We start from the raw sequence: 18,529 nt of genomic DNA, 5'->3' as shown, positions 1-18,529 counted from the left end.
TTAACAGGAAGCAAACCTCTGACCTTAGTAGCAGCATTGGCTACAGCACCACCTGGTGGATAACCTTAATCATAACATCCCAGATTACTATATCCCTCCTCCCTTAAGATTTCAGTATGAATTTCTTAACAAACAACCATTCCTGAGGGTCACATAAGGAGTCTCCATTCATCATGTTCCATACTTGACGAATCTAACAGTTCAGTATCAATCTCTCTGGTGGCTTGCGAGGCCTTTGTGAACGTCTAACAGTAAAGTCCCTGCTTGTTTGTGGTGAAGCCACCAGCTGCTCCTGAGCAGTGCTCAGAGTATCTGGCTCTGCAACGATGGTTTCCTCTTGACGGATAGGTTCCTGTGGAATTATCTCTGTCCCTGGTGGTGGCACCACAGATGCACTTGGATAACTGGGGGCAACCCTGTCTTCAGTCATTGCATCTGGAACCTTCATTTCAATTTCCCCTTGTCTGGGAAGTATCTGATCTACATGTCTGCGTACTACCCTACCATCACCCAACATGACCTTGTATGATACTGGACCTGTCATTGAGTCTATGAAGCCAGGAATCCACTTTGGTCCATAACTGAAATTCCTGGTAAGGACCGCATCTCCTTCTCCGAAACTTCGGCTCTTTGTTCTTTTGTCATGGTTCTCTTTTTGTTTGTTTTGTCTGTTTTCCATTTTCCTTTTTAGGTCTGGGTGGACAAGGTCAAGAGTGGAGTGTAGTCTACGACCTAATAACATCTCAGCAGGAGAGAGTCCTGTGGTGGATTGAGGTGTTATTCTGTAGCTGAACAGAACCCGTGACACTTTGGCTGCTAAACACCCTTCTGCACTTTTTTTCATCATCTCCTTAAATGTTTGTACGGCTCTCCGCAAGTCCATTCGAGGACGGAAGATATGGAGCCGAGGTCACCTGCACTATGCCATTTTTTCTCTCGAACTCTTTTGTCTCTCTACTCACAAAACAAGTGGCATTGTCACTCACCACGATCTCCGGTAGCCCTTGATTACTGAAGCTCCGATGCAGGCAGTCTATAGTAGTAGTGGCGGAAGCAGAATTTCCAGGATAAACATCCATCCATTTGGAATGTGCATCAATGATTATGAGGAACATCTTCCCCATGAATGGACCCGCATAATCTAAGTGCAATCTTCTCCATGGTTTATCCGGCCACTCCCATGGGTGGAGAGGAGCCACTGCTGGTGCCTTCCGGTGTTCCTGACAAGTGCTGCATGTCTTGACTAGATTTTCTATCTCCTCATCTAGCTTTGGCCACCACAAGTAACTCCTAGCCAAGGCTTTCATACACGAGACCCCAGGATGACACTGATGTAGTTGCTCTAGGATAGACTGTCATGCTGGCCGTGGAATAATCACTCGTGCTCCCCACAACACACAACCATCCTGCACACTCAGCTCTGTTTTCCTGACACTGTAGGGTGTGAAGTCACCCCCTTCTGGATGCTGTGGCCATCCCCTCACCACATATTCTCGAACTCTAGACAGTACTGGATCTTTACCTGTCCATGTTCTTACTTGCTCTGCAGCCACAAGTGCCGTGTCAGTGTCCTCCAACATCAAAACTCTGTCCTCTGGAGCTGCACGGATAGGTGTGCCTGGCAGTGGAAGACGGCTCAAGGCATCTGCGTTCCCATGGTACTTGCCTGCCTTGTAGACGATGACATACTCATGCCCTCAACGTCACTGCCCACCTCTGGATCCGGGGTGACACCATCTGTGGACCTGCTTTCATTTCGTTGAAAAGAGAGAGAAGAGGTTTATGATCGGTGCATATGGTGAACTTCCTGCCATATATGTACTTGTGGAACCTCTGTAACCCAAACATTACTGCTAACCCCTCTGTCTAACTGGGAATCGTTTTTTTCCGCTGGTGTTAGAGTTCAGGACATAAACCCTATTGGTATTTCAGTTCCATCTTCCATGCAGTGTGAAAGAACTGCCCCCACCCCGTAAGGTGAAGCGTCACAAGAGAGAATGATGTCTTTCTCTGCATTGTAGTGAACCAGCACATCCGACGACAGCATCAGTTTCTTGGACTGTTCAAATGAAACCCCCTGCTCCTCTCCCCACTGCCACTGTGTCTCCTTGCGCAGTAGTTTGTGAAGAGGTGCTAACACAGTTGACAAGTTTGGTAAAAACCTGTTATAATAGTTCAGCAGTCCCAGGTAAGCTTTTAACTCAGCCACATTTGTAGGAGCAGGGGCGTCCTGCAGTGCTTGTACCTTCTCCTTGAGTGGATGGAGCCCGGTGGCATCCACTGTGTCCCAGGAACACTGCCTCATTCCCCAGGAAAGTGCACTTACTCCTCTTGAGCCGGAACCCTGCCCTCTCCAATCTCTGTAGTACCTCTCTCAGAGTGCTCAGATGCTCCTGGTCGGTTCTTCCCATCACCAGAATGTCATTCAGATAGATGGAAACATGTCGAATCCCTTGCAGTACACCTTCGATTGTCCTCTGGAAGCTAGCTGGACTAGATGAGACACCAAACGGTAAGTGGTTATATGTTATCAAGCCCTTGTGTGTATTTATGGTGACATACTTCTTTGATTCGTCATCCAGTGTAATCTGCAAGTAGGCATGACTCATATCCAACTTTGTGAATTTCTTTCCTCCAGCCAGGTTTGCAAAGAGATCCTCTGTTTTGGGAATAGGATACTGCTCTAGTTTGGACACCCGATTGACAGTCAATTTATAGTCTTCACAGAGTCTTACCGAATTGTCCGGTTTTAACACAGGTACTATGGGAGCTGCCCATTCCGAACATTTCACCGGCTCCAGTATGTTCTCAATAGACGGTCAAGCTCAGCCTCTACCTTTGGCTTCGTGGCATAAGGCATAGGTCGTTGTTTAAAAAACCTTGGCGGTGCCTCCTTGTCTACATAAATCTTAGCTGGGGGGCCATTAAATGTGCCAAGTTCCTCCTTGAACACACTCTCATGTTCACTCAACACTTCTTGCAAAGTCAACTGTTTGCCCACATCTATTTGATGTACTGCTCCCCAGTCTAATTTAAGTTCTTTTATCCAGCCCCGACCTAACAGGTTTGGTCCGGTACCCGATACTATAACTACAGGTAGCTGTTCCACTGTGTCCCTGTGTTGCACAGTTACCTTAGCTGTACCTAATGTTGCGACTCGTTCACCTGTATATGTTTTAAGATGCAGTGAGCAAGGCTTTAACTCTGGAACTTTTGCACGGTTCCACAATTTTGAGTACTCTGCCTTGTTCATTATGGTCACGCCGCACCCTGTATCCACTTCAAAATTCACCTTAGAGTCATTTACTATCAGTTGCAATGTGATAGGAGCCACTTTTGGAATGTTCTCTAACATGCTATACATTATGAACATGTCCTCTTCTTCCTCAGCTTCCCCGCTGATGTGGTGTGCTCCATGTTTTTTCACTTCTCTCCCTTGGTTTTGCTGTCCTCCCCCTTTTGGTTTGGATTCCTCCACAGGTGATTTCGCCCTGCAAGCTCGTTTTATGTGTCCTTGTTTCCCACACTTGTAGCACTTTTCCTCCAGAAACCGGCATTCACTCGCCAGGTGGTCGCCCTTGCATCTATAACATGCCTTCACATGCACACATTGTGGTTTCTGACGCATGTTCAACTTGTGCACAACAACCTGACCTGCAACTTGCGTAGCATTAGCTCTGTCTGAACCCTGTATTTCTTTTACATCTCGGTTCGCTGTCTCTATGGCTTGAGCAAGTTCCAATGCTTTTTCATAAGTAAGCCCAGTCTCGGATAATAATCTACGCTGCATTCGGTTATCCATAATTCCGCAAACTAGCCTATCTCGCAGCATTTCCTTCAGGTTGTTCCCATAATTGCAATCGTGTGCTAATTTACGCAACACCGCTACATAGTCCATTACGCTCTCTTCCTCTTTCCTGTTCCTTGAATTAAACTTGAACCGCTGTACAATCTCACTAGGCTTAGGGTTGAAATGTTCTTTTAGCAAAGCCACTAATTCAACAAATGATTTGTCTCCAGGCTTTTCAGGACTGAGCAGATTTTTCATCAAACTGTAGGTTTGGCTTCCCACTGAACTAAGCAGAATGGCTTTCCTTTTTCCGGCATCATTTATTTCATTTGCTTCGAAAAAATAACCCAACACTTCACAGTATTCTTCCCAGGTTTGTGCTTGAATATCAAAAGCGGAAGCTGTTCCTACCGTGGCAGCCATGCTCTCTTCCAGCTTGTAGCTAACTTTGGCTCATGATTTTTTTGTTTAAACGTCCCGGCAGACTTTTCTTCTTTATGCAGGGTCCTTAAGTTGCCTCGTCGCCAAATGTGATAAATCCATTAAGTGGAACAAGGACTCAAAGAGGCAATATCGTAGAATTAACACGAGTACTTTATTAACAACTGGGAAACACGTTTACAGACAGCCTGCATCAGCATCCTGGCATTCCACCTTGTGCTGACCTATACAGGAAGCAAACCTCTGACCTTAGTAGCAGCATTGGCTACAGCACCACCTGGTGAATAACCTTAATCATAACATCCCAGATTACTATACTAACCATGGAGGGATTTGATAACAAGTATTAGAAATTTTAAAAATCGATGCGTTGCCAGACCGGGAGCCAGTGTAGGCCAACGAGAACAGGGGTGATATGTGAACGGGACATGGTGCGAGTTAGGATATAGGATGTGTTCTGGATGAGCTCATATTTATGTAGGGTGGAAGATAGGAGCCCAGCCGGGAATAGTCGAGTCTAGAGGTAGCAAAGGCATGGATGAGGGTTTCAGCAGCAGATGAGCTGAGGCAGGGGCGGAGTCGGGTGATGTTACTGAGGTGGAAGTAGGCGGTCTCGGGCCTCATTGACATGAAACTGGCGAGCTAAGAACACCGACTGGTGTCCTCGGGCAGCTTGCCAGCAAAGAACATCTGAATTCGGGGCCACTGCATCCCCAGCAGCTTCCCTCAGTTAAGCCTTGGGAGGGAAGGGTGGGTGACCAGGAGAAGGGGGGTGACTGGGAGTGAGGGGCGATGGGGAGTGGGGGGCTCGAGTGGCGGATGGCAGTGAGCTGTGGTTTAGGAAGTGCGAGGAGCACGGCAAAATGCTGGAAAAATCATTGAGGGCCTCTCAGAATAGGCTTAGAGAGGCCCTTAACGAGCATTTAAGGATCTTTAATAGCGCAGTGGCCAGCTGGAGGCGGGAGCATTTCCCGACCTCCAAAATCCCGCGGAGGCGGGTTCCGAACCCGACCCCTTTGAATCTGATTTACCCGCCTCCTCCAACGTCAGAAAATCGCCCCCGTAGTGTATTTGGATTTTCAAAAAGCATTCAATAAAATGCCACACAAGAGGTTCTTACACAAAATTAGGACTCATGGGATTGGGGGTAATATATTAGCATGGATTGAAGATTGGTTAATGGACAGAAAACAGAGTAGGAATAAATGGGACTTTTTCAGGTTGGCAGGCTGTAACTAGAGGGGTATCGCAAGGATCAGTGCTTGGGCCTCAGCTATTTACAATCTATGTTACTGACTTAGATGAAGGGACTGAGTGTAACGTATCCAAGTTTGCTGATGATACAAAGTTAGGTGGGAAAGTAAGCTGTGAGGCAGACGCAAAGAGGCTGCAGAGAGATATAGACAGGTTGACTGAGTGGGCAAGAACATGGCAAATGCAATACAAGGTGGGGAAGTGTGAAGTTATCCACTTGGGTAGGAAAAACAAAAAAGCAGAATTTTTTTTAAATGGTGAGAGACTGGGAAATGTTTGCATTCAGAGGGACATCGGTGTCCCTGTACATGAATCACAGAAAGTTAACATGCAGGTACAGCAAGTTAGGAAAGCAAATGGTATGTTAGCTTTTGTTCCAAAAAGATTAGAGTATAAGAGTGAAGAAGTCTTACAACAATTACACAGGGCATTGGTGAGGCCACACCTGGAGCACTGTGTACAGTCCTGGTCTCCTTACCTAACGAAAGACATACTTGCCTTAGAGGGAGTGCAACGAAGGTTCACTGGACTGCTTCCTGGGATGAGGGGATTGCCCTATGAGGAGAGATTAAGTAGACTAGGCCTTATATTCCTTCGAGTTTAGAAGAATGAGAGGTGATCTAATTGAAACATATAAAATTCTTACAGGGCTTGACAGGGTAGACGCAGGGAGGATGTTTCCCCTGGCTGGGGAATCTAGACCATGGGGGGTCACAGTCTCAGAATAAGGGGTCAGCCATTTAGGACTGAGATGAGGAGAAATTTCTTCACTCAAAAGGGTTTTGAATCTTTGGAATTCTCTACCCCAGAGAGCTGTGGGTGCTCAGTCGTTGAGTATATTCAAAACAGAGGTCGATAAATCTTTTGGGGAATTAAGGGATATGGGGATAGTGCGGGAAGGTGGAGATGAGGTAAAAGATCAGCCATGATCTTGTTGAATGACGGAGCAGGCTCAAAGGGCCAAATAGCCTACTCCAGCTCCTTTTTCTTATGTTCTTATAACAATAATAATACTGGTTATTTCTGTACAGCCTGGAGTGATTGAGTCGCACAGTCCAGGGAGGTCCTAAGTTTCATCCTTGGTGTGTGCTAAGCCGCCGGCATGGAGATGGAAGGGTTGCTACAAGTAACCTCCGTGTCCCTCAGCTCAAAGGGGATGAAAGACGAGCGCATTTGTGGACTTTGGGCAAGGACAGAATCAGGCTTGGCTGTGATAGGAGCAGGAGGAGGCCCTTCAGCCCCTCGAGCCTGTTCCGCCATTCACTGAAATCATGGCTGATCTGTACTTTAACTCCATCCACCCTCCATCCACCTTCCTTGGCTCCATATCCTTGTCTAGCAAAAATCTATCAATTTCAGATTTAAAATTAATTGAGCTAGCATCTACTGCTTTTTGTGGGAGAGAGTTCCACACATCTGTGTGTGAAGAAGTGTTTCTTACTTTCTCTCCTGAATGGCCTGGCTCTGATTGTAAGGTTATGTCCCCTTGTCCTAGGCTCCCCCATCAGCGGAAAATGTTTCTCTCTACCCTAACGACTCCTTTCAAAATCTTAAAAACCTCAAACAAATCACCCCTTAACCATCAATATTTCAGGGAATACAAGCCTAGTTTATGTAATCAAACTAAAATCCAATATCTCCCGTAGTTAAATAGCCTGCCAACGCTCTCTGCTTACCTATCCTCCTACACAGCGTCACAGTGGCACCATTACACATATGTTAACCTTGAATGAGCAGAAACATGTATAACAAGAGAAAGCCTACATGTTCAACCCAAGTTTGGTTTCTTTACTGGTTCCATTACCACCCTCTTGCCTTGCACCATCATCCCTTTTGTCATTTAATCTCTCCTGCCTTCCACCTCATCACAGACCTTCCCTTGTGTTCTTTCCTCCCCTTCCCCCTTTCCTTGCCTCTGTAGTTGTTTAAAATCTGTTACATTTCAACATCTTCCAGTTCTGACAAAAGGATTACATAAGATATGCAGCACAGAAACAGGCCATTCGGCCCAACCAGTCCATGCCGGAGTTTATACTCCACACGAGCCTCCTCATCGACCTGAAACGTTAACTCTGCTTCTCGCTCCACAGATGCTGCCTGGCCTGCTGAGTATTTCTAGCATTTTCTGTTTTTTATTTCAGATTTCCAGCATGCACAGTATCTTGCTTTTGTAAAATTATTCAAAGTTCTTCTGAATAATAAATTAATACAAAATAATCTAAACTTCTTAAGGCATTTGACAGGGTAGCTGCTGCGAGGTTGTTTCCCCTGGCTGGGTGGGGGGGGGGGCATAGTCTCCGGATAAGGGGTTGGCCATTTAGGACTGAGATGAGGAGAAATTTCTTCACTCAGAGAGTGGTGAATCTTTGGAATTCTCTACCCCAGAGGGCTGTGGATGCTCAGTCGTTGAATATATTCAAGACAGCGATCGATAGATTTTTGGATACTAAGGGAATCAAGGGATATGGGGATCGGGTGGGAAAGTGAAGCTGCGGTAGAAGATCAGCCATGATCTTATTGAATGGCGGAGCAGGTTCGAGGGGCCAAATGGCCTACTCCTGCTCCTATTGCTTATGTTCTTATGTCTCTTCTCTTAGGCAGCCCCTCGGAACCAAGGATGACTTGCTTCCACACTAAAAATGAGTTCTCAGGTGACTGATGAGTCCAATGCGGGACCTACAGTCTCTGTCACAGGTGGGGCAGACGGTGGTTGAAGGGGCGGGCAGGTGGGTGGGGTGCTTGGGTTGACGTGTGCTCCTTCCGCTGTCTGCGCTTAGCTTCCGCTTGCTCCCGGCGAAGAGACTCTTATGTAAATCTCCAGTGAGGTGTGAGATTTATTCCAGATCGCACTGTTTGACGGGAGAGATTCCATTGATTGGTTTCATGGCTACATCTTGGTGATCTGGAGGTATGACAGCAAACAAGGTCGTTGAAGACCTGAACAATATCCTGGCACCTGTTAACAAACATGAAACATTTGTAACCTGTCAGACTAGGAAGGAATGTTTAGCACGAAACATGCTCTGATTGACTCAGTACCTGACTGACAGAATTTGCCAGATAGTGACATGAGGGGAAAAAAAATTACACAGCGAGTTGTTGTGATTTGGAACGCTCTGCCTGAAAGGGTGGTGGAAGCAGATTCAATAGTAACTTTCAAAAGGGAATGGGATAAATACTTGAAGGGAAACAATTTACAAGGCTGTGGGGAAAGAGCGGGGGAGAGGGACCAATTGGATAGCTCTACCAGAGAGCGTGCAGGCACAATGGGCCAAATCATAGAATAGTACAGCACAGAAGGAGGCCATTCGGCCCATCGAGTCTGTACTGGCTTTTTCGAAGAGCAATCCAGTTAGTCCTACTTCCGTACTCTTTCCCCATATCCCTGCAATTTTTTCTTCTTCAAGTATTTATCCAATTCCCTTTTGAAGACTACTGTTGAATCTGTTTACATCACCCTATCAGGCCGTGCTTTCAAAATCCTAACCACTCGTTGCATAAAAATGTTTTCCTCATGTCAGTCAGCTTAAATCTGTGCCCTCTGGTTATCGGCCCTTCACCCATTGGAAGCAGTTTCTCTTTATTTACTCTATCTAAACAATTCATGATTTTGAACACCTCTATCAAATCTCTTAACCGTCTCTGCTCCAAGGTGAGAAACCCCATCTTCTCCAGTCTATCCATGTAACTAATCCCTCATCCCTGGAACCATTCTAGTAAATCTCTTCTGTACCCTCCCCAACGCCTTCACGTCCTTCCGAAAGTGTGGTGCCCAGAATTGGGCACAATACTTCAGCTGGGGCTAAACGAGCGTTTTATAGAGGTTTAACATAACTTCCTGACTTTTGCACTCTATGTCTCTATTTATAAAGCCCAGGATCCCATATGCTTTATTAACTACTTTGTTAACCTGTCCTGCCACCTTCAAAGATTTGTGTGCAAACACCCCCAGGTCAGTCTGTTCTTGCACAACGCTTTAAAATTGTACCATTTAGTATGTATTGTGTCGTCTCATTCTTCCTACCAAAATGTATCACCTCACACATTTCTGCGTTGAATTTCATTTGCCATGTGTCTGCCCATTCCACCAGCCTGTTTATATCCTCTTGAAGTCTATTACTATTTTCCTCATTGTTTACCACATGTCTAAGTTTTGTGTTGTATCATTCTATGATGTGTGTGTGGTGAGGCCAGTCTGAGAAGGGTTTACAATATTCCCATTTTGGAGCCCTGCAGGCTTCAGTTCCACAAGTTTGTCGTTTAGAGGTGAGAAATTATTATTGAAATCTATTTTTAATAATAATTATGGTAAAATCTCAGTTTCAGGATGACTCGGATGAGATTTACCTTTTTGTTATTCATTCACTGGATGTGGACATCACTGGCAAGGCCAGCATTTATTGCCCATCCCTAATTGCCCTTGAGAAGGTGGTGGTGAGCCTCCTTCTTAAACCGCTGCAGTCCCTGTGGTGAAGGTACTCCCACAGTGCTGTTAGGGAGGGAGTGCCAGGATTTTGACCCAGCGACGATGAAGGAATGGCGATATATTTTGAAGTCAGGGTGGTGTGTGACTTGGAGGGGAACTTGGAGGTGGTGGTGCTCCCATGCGCCAGTTGCCCTTGTCCTTCTAGGTGGAAGAGGTCGCGGGTTTGGGAGATTTACCTGTAACATCAAATCAAAACCAGCAGATGATGGCCAACCTGATATGCCTATCAATTAGTCCAATAAAAGGCGACGAGTTAAGAACGTAACTGAAGGTTTTTATTGGCTAAATAACAGAGCCCACCCTCGTGGGTGATCCGATCCAACAGGGAGGAATACTAGCCAGTCAGCTACCTTTATACCTGGGCAGGTAATGGGCGGAGTCGGAGGTGGTCAGCCCAGGTATAACAGTGCGACAAGAGGCGACCTCGTGTAGTGATGTGACAGTGAGAACAATATACAGTGATAACTATAACAGTGGTTTACCACATTCACCCCTTGTTTAGATTAGAGTCCGGCGGGGTGAAGTGTATTACCAGCTCTGGTATGTCAGTCTGTCCGGAGGCTTCGTTAGCCTCTCCGATCGTCGCAGCGGCGGTGTTACATTATCCGGTGTTAAAGCTGGTGTCTGCGTAGTCGGCAAAGGCTCGTGGGGTTCCGGCATGCCGTCTACCTCGGCTGGACTCGGGGGGGTTGGGAGGGGGGGGTGAGGGTGCGAGGTCTCGTAAGGAGACAGTGTCCTCCCGTCCGTCTGGGTAAGCCACATAGGCGTACTGGGGGTTGGCGTGCAGGAGGTTCACCTTCTCGACCAGGGGGTCCGTTTTATGGGCCCTCACGTGCTTTCGCAGCAAGACGGGTCCCGGAGAGGTCAGCCAGGTTGGTAGGGTGGTTCCCGTAGTCGACTTCCTGGGGAAGACAAACATTCGAGCATGGGGGGTGGTGTTAATGGCAGTGCAAAGTAGTGACCGGATGGAGTGCAGCGCAATCGGGAGGACCTCTTGCCAGCGGGAGGTTGGGAGGCCCTTAGACTTTAAGGCTAAGAGGGTGGCCTTCCATACCGTCGCGTTCTCTCTTTCCACCTGGCCGTTCCCTCGGGGGTTGTAGCTGGTGGTCCTGCTTGCTGCAATACCCCTCTCCAATAGGAACTGACGGAGTTCCTCGCTCATGAAGGAGGCGCCCCGGTCACTATGTATATAGTTCGGGAACCCGAACAAGGCGAAGAGTTTGTTCAGGCATTTAATGACCGTGTTACTGGTCATGTCTGGGCAGGGGAAGGCAAAGGGGAAACGGGAGTACTCATCAACGATGTTGAGGAAGTACACATTACGGTCGGATGACGGTAGGGGCCCCTTGAAGTCGATGCTCAGACGCTCGAAGGGGCGGGTGGCCTTGATCAGGCTTGCTCTGTCCGGCTTATAGAAGTGCGGTTTGCACTCAGCACAGATCTGGCAGTTCCTGGTCATGGTCCTGACCTCCTCGATGGAGTATGGCAGGTTGCGGGCCTTAATGAAATGGTAGAGTCTGGTGACTCCGGGGTGGCAGAGGTCATTGTGGAGGGTCTGAAGTCTATCACTTTGCGCGCTGGCGCATGTAATGCGTGAAAGAGCATCAGGGGGGTCGTTCAGTTTACCGGGCCGGTACAAGATCTCATAATCATAGGTGGAAAGCTCGATTCTCCACCTCAAGATTTTGTCGTTCTTGATCTTGCCCCTCAGCTTGTTATTAAACATGAAGGCAACCGAGCGTTGGTCGGTGAGGAGGGTAAATCGTTTGCCTGCCAAGTAGTGCCTCCAGCGCCGTACTGCCTCCACAATTGCCTGGGCTTCCTTCTCGACCGACGAGTGTCGGGTCTCGGGGCCCTGTAGGGTCCTTGAGAAGAAGGCTACCGGCCTACCCTCCTGGTTAAGGGTAGCGGCTAGGGCGAAGTCGGATGCATCGCTCTCCACTTGGAAGGGGATTGACTCATCCACTGCGTGCATTGTGGCCTTGGCTATGTCTCCCTTAATGAGGGAGAAGGCCGCGCACGCCTCTTCCGTGAGGGGGAAGGATGTGGTTTTCAGGAGGGGTCTGGCTTTGTCCGCATAATTGGGTACCCATTGGGCATAGTAGGCGAAAAGCCCCAGGGTTCTCCTAAGTGCTTTTGGACAGTGGGGGAGGGGTAGCTCCATGAGGGGGCGCATTCTTTCGGGGTCGGGGCCGATGACTCCGTTCTCTACTACACAGCCAAGGATGGCAAGGCGCGCTGTGTTAAACACGCATTTCTCCTTATTGTAGGTGAGGTTCAGCCGTTGGGCCGTACGGAGGAATTTCTCCAGATTCACGTCATGGTCCTGCCGGTTGCGGCCGCAGATGGTGACGTTATCGAGATAGGGGAAAGTGGCCTGTAGTCCGTTCTGGTCAACCATCCGGTCCATCTCCCGTTGGAAAACCGAGACCCCGTTGGTGACACCAAAGGGGACCCTAAGGAATTGGTAGAGGCGGCCATTCGCCTCGAAGGCGGTGTACTGGCTGTCCTCCGGGCTGATGGGGAGTTGGTGGTAGGCCGACTTGAGGTCGATGGTCGAGAATACGCAGTATTGTGCAATCTCATTGACCATGTCCGATATGCGGGGGAGGGGGTATGCGTCCAGCTGGGTGTATCTGTTTATGGTCTGGCTGTAGTCGATAACCAGGCGATTTTTGTCGCCGGTCTTGACTACCACCACCTGGGCACGCCAGGGGCTGCTGCTCCCCTCAATAATGCCCTCTTTCAGGAGTCGCTGCACCTCAGAGCTAATGAAGGCTCTGTCCCCAGCGCTGTACCGCCTGCTCTTAGTAGCGACAGGTTTGCAGTCGGGGGTGAGGTTAGCGAACAGGGAAGGTGGCGGTACCTTGAGGGTGGATAGGCTGCAGGTGTTACGCGGTGGGCGGTTTAACTTTCGCTGGTTGTCGACTGTGAGTGGGGGGAGGGGTCCACCGTATGCTAGGGTTACACTTTGGAGGTGGGATTGGAAGTCCAGCCCTAGTATGACGGCAGCGCACAGCTGGGGGAGTACGAGGAGTTTAAAATTTTTATACTCTGTCCCTTTAACCGACAATGTCACGACACAGTAGCCGCTGATGTCTGTGGCGTGCGACCTCGATGCCATCGAGATGCGGCTGCGCGTTGGCAGGACGGGGAGGGAGTAGTGGCTCACCGTGTCTGGGTGGATGAAGCTCTCCGTGCTTCCGCTGTCGAACAGGCAGGTCGTGGCGTGGCCGTTGACTTTGATGTCCATCATTGAGCTGGCCAGGTGGTGCGGGCGGGCTTGATCCAGGGTCACGGAAGCTAGGGTGTAGATGAGCGCGTCGTTGTCATGACAAGATGGCGGCGAAGATGGCGGCCCCCGTAGTTCACATGAGGCTCTGTTTAAATCGTTTGCCCCGCACAAAGATGGCCGCCCCTGCTGTTCCCATGAGGCTCTGCAGGCTTCGGCTGCCCCGCACAAAGATGGCCGCCCCTGGTTTTCCCATGAGGCTCTGCAGGCTTCGGCTGCCCCGCACAAAGATGGCCGCCCCTGGTTTTCCCATGAGGCACTGCAGGCTTCGGCTGCCCCGCACAAAGATGGCCGCCCCCAGGGTTCGCATGAGGCACTGCTGGCTTCTGAGGATTTGCTTCTGCAGGCCTTGGAGAAGTGGCCTTTCTTGAGGCAGGTTTTGCAGGTCGAGTTTTTGGCTGGGCAGCGCGACCTCGGATGCTTCTCCTGGCCGCAAAAGAAGCAGCCAGCGGCCCGATCGGGGTTGCCTGATGTCGGGGCCGGTACCGGGGCTAGCGGGCCCGGTCGGATCCGTGATGCAGACGCTGAGGTAGGTCCCGGGGGCAGCGCTGTGAAGGGTGGTGGGGTGGGGGTCGGGCCCGAGTCCCAGGGTCGCGAATAGTACCTGGCAAACGCTTCCTGGTCTTGCTGGGTGGCCTCTAGGGTGAGGGCGAGGGCTTCGGCCTTGTCCAGGTCTATGTCCTTAGCTTCAAGCAGTCTTTGCCATGTGTAGTCGGAACGTAGGCCTCTCACCAAGGCGTCGCGGACATTGTCTTCCATGTTCGCAGTAGCCGTCACCGCTTTAAAGTCACAGTTCCTGCCGAGTTGTCTCAGCGCTCGTGAAAATTCAGCTATCAATTCTCCTGGCTGTTGCTGGCGAGATCTTAAGAGATGCCTAGTGTACATGTAGTTTACCGGGCTCCGGTACTGCTGTTTCAGTAGGTTGATGGCGTCGTCGTACGTAGTCATGTCCTGGATGAGTGTATATACTCTCGGGCTCGCTTGAGCTTTCAGGACTCTTAGTTTGGATCTCTGAGGGACGACGGCTTCCTCCAGGTACGATTCGAAGCAGTCCAGCCAGTGTTTGAAGTCGTTGGCTGAGTTTGGTGCCTGTGGGTTTAGATCCAGGTATGGTGGTTTCAAGGCTTGCAGCCAAGCCGGCTGGTGTGGCCCGTTGTCTGGAGGCTGCTGTTGCTGTGCTGCTGGGTGAGCTCCTTGCTGTTGCTGTTCATTATCAGACATCTTTAAAATTTAGTCAATAAAATTGATATGCCTATCAATTAGTCCAATAAAAGGCGACGAGTTAAGAACGTAACTGAAGGTTTTTATTGGCTAAATAACAGAGCCCACCCTCGTGGGTGATCCGATCCAACAGGGAGGAATACTAGCCAGTCAGCTACCTTTATACCTGGGCAGGTAATGGGCGGAGTCGGAGGTGGTCAGCCCAGGTATAACAGTGCGACAAGAGGCGACCTCGTGTAGTGATGTGACAGTGAGAACAGTGAGAACAATATACAGTGATAACTATAACAGTGGTTTACCACACAACCATTTCCGGATCTCGAATTTAAATATCTCTTCGGGAGTTTGTTTTCTGCTTACTTTCAGCTCCATGCGTATTTGGTTGTGGGCTGTGTCAGCACTGGAGGTTAGTGAGCTGTTAGATGTTGCTGAAGATTTAGGAACATGATTCCTCAAAGTATTTTTAATGCACAGTGATTTTGCTTCATCACTCTAGCCTCCTCCAGCCTTGTAACCCTCAGCTCCTCCAATTTTGGCATTTTGCGCATCCCCCAATTTTAATCGTTCCACCATTGGCAGCCGTGCCTTCAGCTGCCTAGGCCCTAAGCTCTGGAACTACCTCCCTAAACCTCTCTACCCCTCTCGCCTCCTTTAAGTCGCTCCTTAAAACCTACCTCCTCTCCTAATATCTCTTTGTGGCTCGGTGTCAAACTTTGTTTTATAACGCTCCTGTGAAGCGCCTTGGGATGTTTTACTACGTTAAAGGCGCTATATAAACACAAGTTGTTCATGCTGTAAAATTTATTATTTGATGTTTCACAATGTAGGATTTTGTGCCACTTTACCAAGACTTTGAAAATTTCTACAAAAGAAATCTGTACATGAGGGTGCGAGACAACTGGAATCGGCCAGTCTGCAGTGTGCCTGGGCCTACATTTGACTTGGTGGAACGAGTCACCGATGACTACAACTGGACTTTCAGGTACAGTGTGAAGGACTGGGGCTTCCAACCTTTATACATGTTGGATTTAAAATTGGGCACTTAATTTAACAGGTGTGAGAGTGCAATGGTTCTCGCAGCTCCAGGTATCAGCCGTGGCTCAGTGGGTAGCACTCTCGCCTCGGAGTCAGAAGGTCATGGGTTCAAGTCCCACTTCAGAGACATGATCTAGGCTGTACACCTCAGTGCAGTACTGAGGGAGCGCCACACTGTCAGAGGTGCCGTCCTTTGGATGAGACGTTAAACCCGAGGCCCCGTCTGTCCCCTCAGGTGGACGTAAAAGATCCCACAGCTGCTATTTTGAAGAAGAGCAGGGGAATTCTTCCCAGTGTCCTGACCAATATTTATCCCTCAATCAACATCACTAAAACAGGTTCTTTTGTATATGCTAGAGAATGCCACTGGAAAAAATCTCAATTTAAAAAAAAAAAAAGGTTTCATGAGGCATAAAAGATAGTACCCTGGTCTTTACTAGTACAAAAAGGATTACTGATTTAAATTGGAAGAAATGTAACTTGTTTGATAAGTGACAGTCATCGTACAGGACAGTTTATTAAAAGAAGCAAGTGTTTTAGATGTAATCATAATGTGTTCGCCAGTCCCTGGAGGCGCCACTATGTCGATTTTGAATTGGGAGGAGACTCATGTTGAGTTGAGCCGACTGGCCTGTTTCTTGGTGACATTCTATGTGATTCTATGCAAAGAAAGGAATTTGTCTAGAAATTGTTCATAGAAGGAAAAAGCAGAAATAGCGGGAATACCCAGGGGAAGGAAAGGGTGAGCGTGGAGGTAAAATAGTCAGGTGCAAAGAAATTGGGGGGAAAAAGTGGAACAAACAAAGATTTTTTTTTTTTTAAAAGCTACAACACACAGCCAGAAACAAAAAGACAATAAAATGTTGGAAGAACACAGCGGGTATGTCAGAATCTGGAAAGGAGGTAGACAGATTTCCCCTTAATTTTTGGGGGATTGCATGGCCCATTCAAATTGCCACGCATGCGCACTGTTTCCACTCAAGCCTGTGAGCTGGCTGCACGGGACCGTCAGAGCGCTGCCCGGCCGCACAGCTTGAAGGGAACATTGGAGGTAGACCCTTCCTCACAACCGTTCTGAAACAATATCCTTGTCTCTTTGCTGATGGGCCTGCCGTGTGTTTCACCAGTGTTTTCTGGATTTATGTCAGGCTTCCAACATTTTCTGCTATCACCAAAGTTTCCCCTCCCGGCAACAACCCCCCTCCCTTCCGATTGGTGGGGACCGTCCCCATGTGTCTCCGGCTGAGGCCTCCTGTCTCTGGCGTTTCCTGCCCTCCCTCCCGCTCGCTGGCCAGGATGTCCATTTGTCCGGCTTCCGGGTGGAAAACGGATTTTAAAAAATGATAATGAGGTTCCCACCGTTAAGTTGGACAGTAACCCCCACGCGCCCCCCCCCGGCCTTACTGGGTTCCTCGCCCGTTTTCGGCCTCCCTACCCTCTCCGCAAATATCGGGGCCAGATTGTCCACAAGGCCAATCTTGATGACCGCCCTGGAGCCTCACTCAAGCAAGTCTGCTTGGGATTGCGGCCTTCAATCAATAGTAGACCCTGACCCAGATAGTGAGTGACATAAGAACAGAAGAACTAGAAGCAGGAGTAGGCCATTTGGTCCCTTGAGCCTGCTCCGTCATTCAGTAAGATCATGGCTGATCTTCGACCTCAACTCCACTTTCCCTTTTAGGATATTCATGACTGGACACGCAGCTGCTCCCGGTTCTGCTCTTGTGCGTTTCCCAGGCGCACGCACATTCCCATCAGGAGTCCTGAACTTGTGCAACTGTGGCTAATTTATTTTTCTCCCACTTTAGCTCGAGGGCAATTGTAGCGTCCCAATAGCTACCCAGCTGAAGTTGAAACTCAGCAGAGACTGTGAATCAAACCTGGGGCATTATGGTCTTTGTGACTTGGTATCACGCCGATGGATTACTTGGAATTTCCAGCACAGAAACAGGCCATTCAGCCCAGCTGCTCCATGCCGGTTGTTTATGCTCCAAACAAGCCTCCTCCCACCCTTCATCTAACCTGATCTGCACCTCCGACAGCACTGCACTGGGAGTGTCAGCCTAGATTTTTGTGCTCTAGTCTCTGGAGTGGGGCTTGAACCTACAACCTTCTGACTCCGAGGCGAGAGTGCTACCCACTGAGCCACGGCCTTTCCGCCTGAGGCAATAGGAGTCTTTGTGTTCACTTTTGAGTTGGTGTTTTTGCTAGCGGCAGGGGCCAATAACCTGCATGGCCAGTGTAGTTAATCAGCAGTTGCTGGCTAACATTTATGAAGGTCACTGCATGTTTATCAGATGGGGGTGATCACTCGATAAAATTGTGCTTGCTGCAGAATAACCCGGGATGTTTATACAGCAATTTTAATATCGATCATTGACTTCATTGCAGATACACGGGACGAGTAATTAAAGATGTGATTAATATGGGCTCCTATAACTACCTGGGCTTCGCTGAAAACAAAGGAGAATCCTTGAACTATGTGGCAGAAGTAACAATGACGTATGGTGCAGGAGTGTGCAGCACAAGGCAGGAAATGGGTATGTAACAGTCTGCGAGTGGGTAAGCAAATATTTACCTTGGCTGCAGTACGAACTGGATAAAGAGCCTTACTAAGTCAAGCAGTTACACATTGACCGCGTTTTTAAAAATGTGTGTGACGTTTGTCAGTAACTGCCCTTCACTTTGCTTCCCGCTGTGATGTGCAAGTACAGGCAGCTAAGGAAAATGCACTTTATTCTCAATCACCCATCAGTTATTAACATTTTTATTTTTGCAAGTCGGATACTTCTCTCCAACTCTTATAAAATGTATCTTTAAGCCGGAGAAGAAAGAAAACAACTTGCATTTATATAGCGTCCTTCGCGACCTCAGGACGTCCCAAAGCGCTTTACAGCCAATGAGGTACTTTTGAAGTGTAGTCACTTTTGTAATGTAGGAAACGCTGCAGCCAATTTACGCACAGCAAGCTCACGCAAACAGCAATGTGTTAATGACCAGATAATCTTTT

At 48.6% G+C, this 18,529-nt stretch overlaps 1 protein-coding gene across 1 annotated transcript in view; it reads left to right on the top strand.

Moving 5' to 3' along the window:
* sptlc3 (serine palmitoyltransferase, long chain base subunit 3) overlaps positions 1-18,529 on the top strand; it is a 180,802-nt gene that overhangs the window by 45,286 nt on the left and 116,987 nt on the right. The window contains exons 3-4 of the mRNA XM_085981668.1: positions 15,312-15,466; positions 17,911-18,059. Of these exons, the coding sequence (XP_085837794.1) occupies positions 15,312-15,466; positions 17,911-18,059 (304 nt within the window). The remainder of the gene's footprint in view (positions 1-15,311; positions 15,467-17,910; positions 18,060-18,529) is intronic.

The sequence above is a fragment of the Somniosus microcephalus genome, chromosome 3 (genome assembly GCF_052327205.1).
Source record: "Somniosus microcephalus isolate GS21.2 chromosome 3, FLI_Smic_1.0, whole genome shotgun sequence".
Taxonomy (NCBI): Eukaryota; Metazoa; Chordata; class Chondrichthyes; order Squaliformes; family Somniosidae; genus Somniosus; species Somniosus microcephalus.
This window is presented reverse-complemented; position numbering and strand designations above follow the sequence as displayed.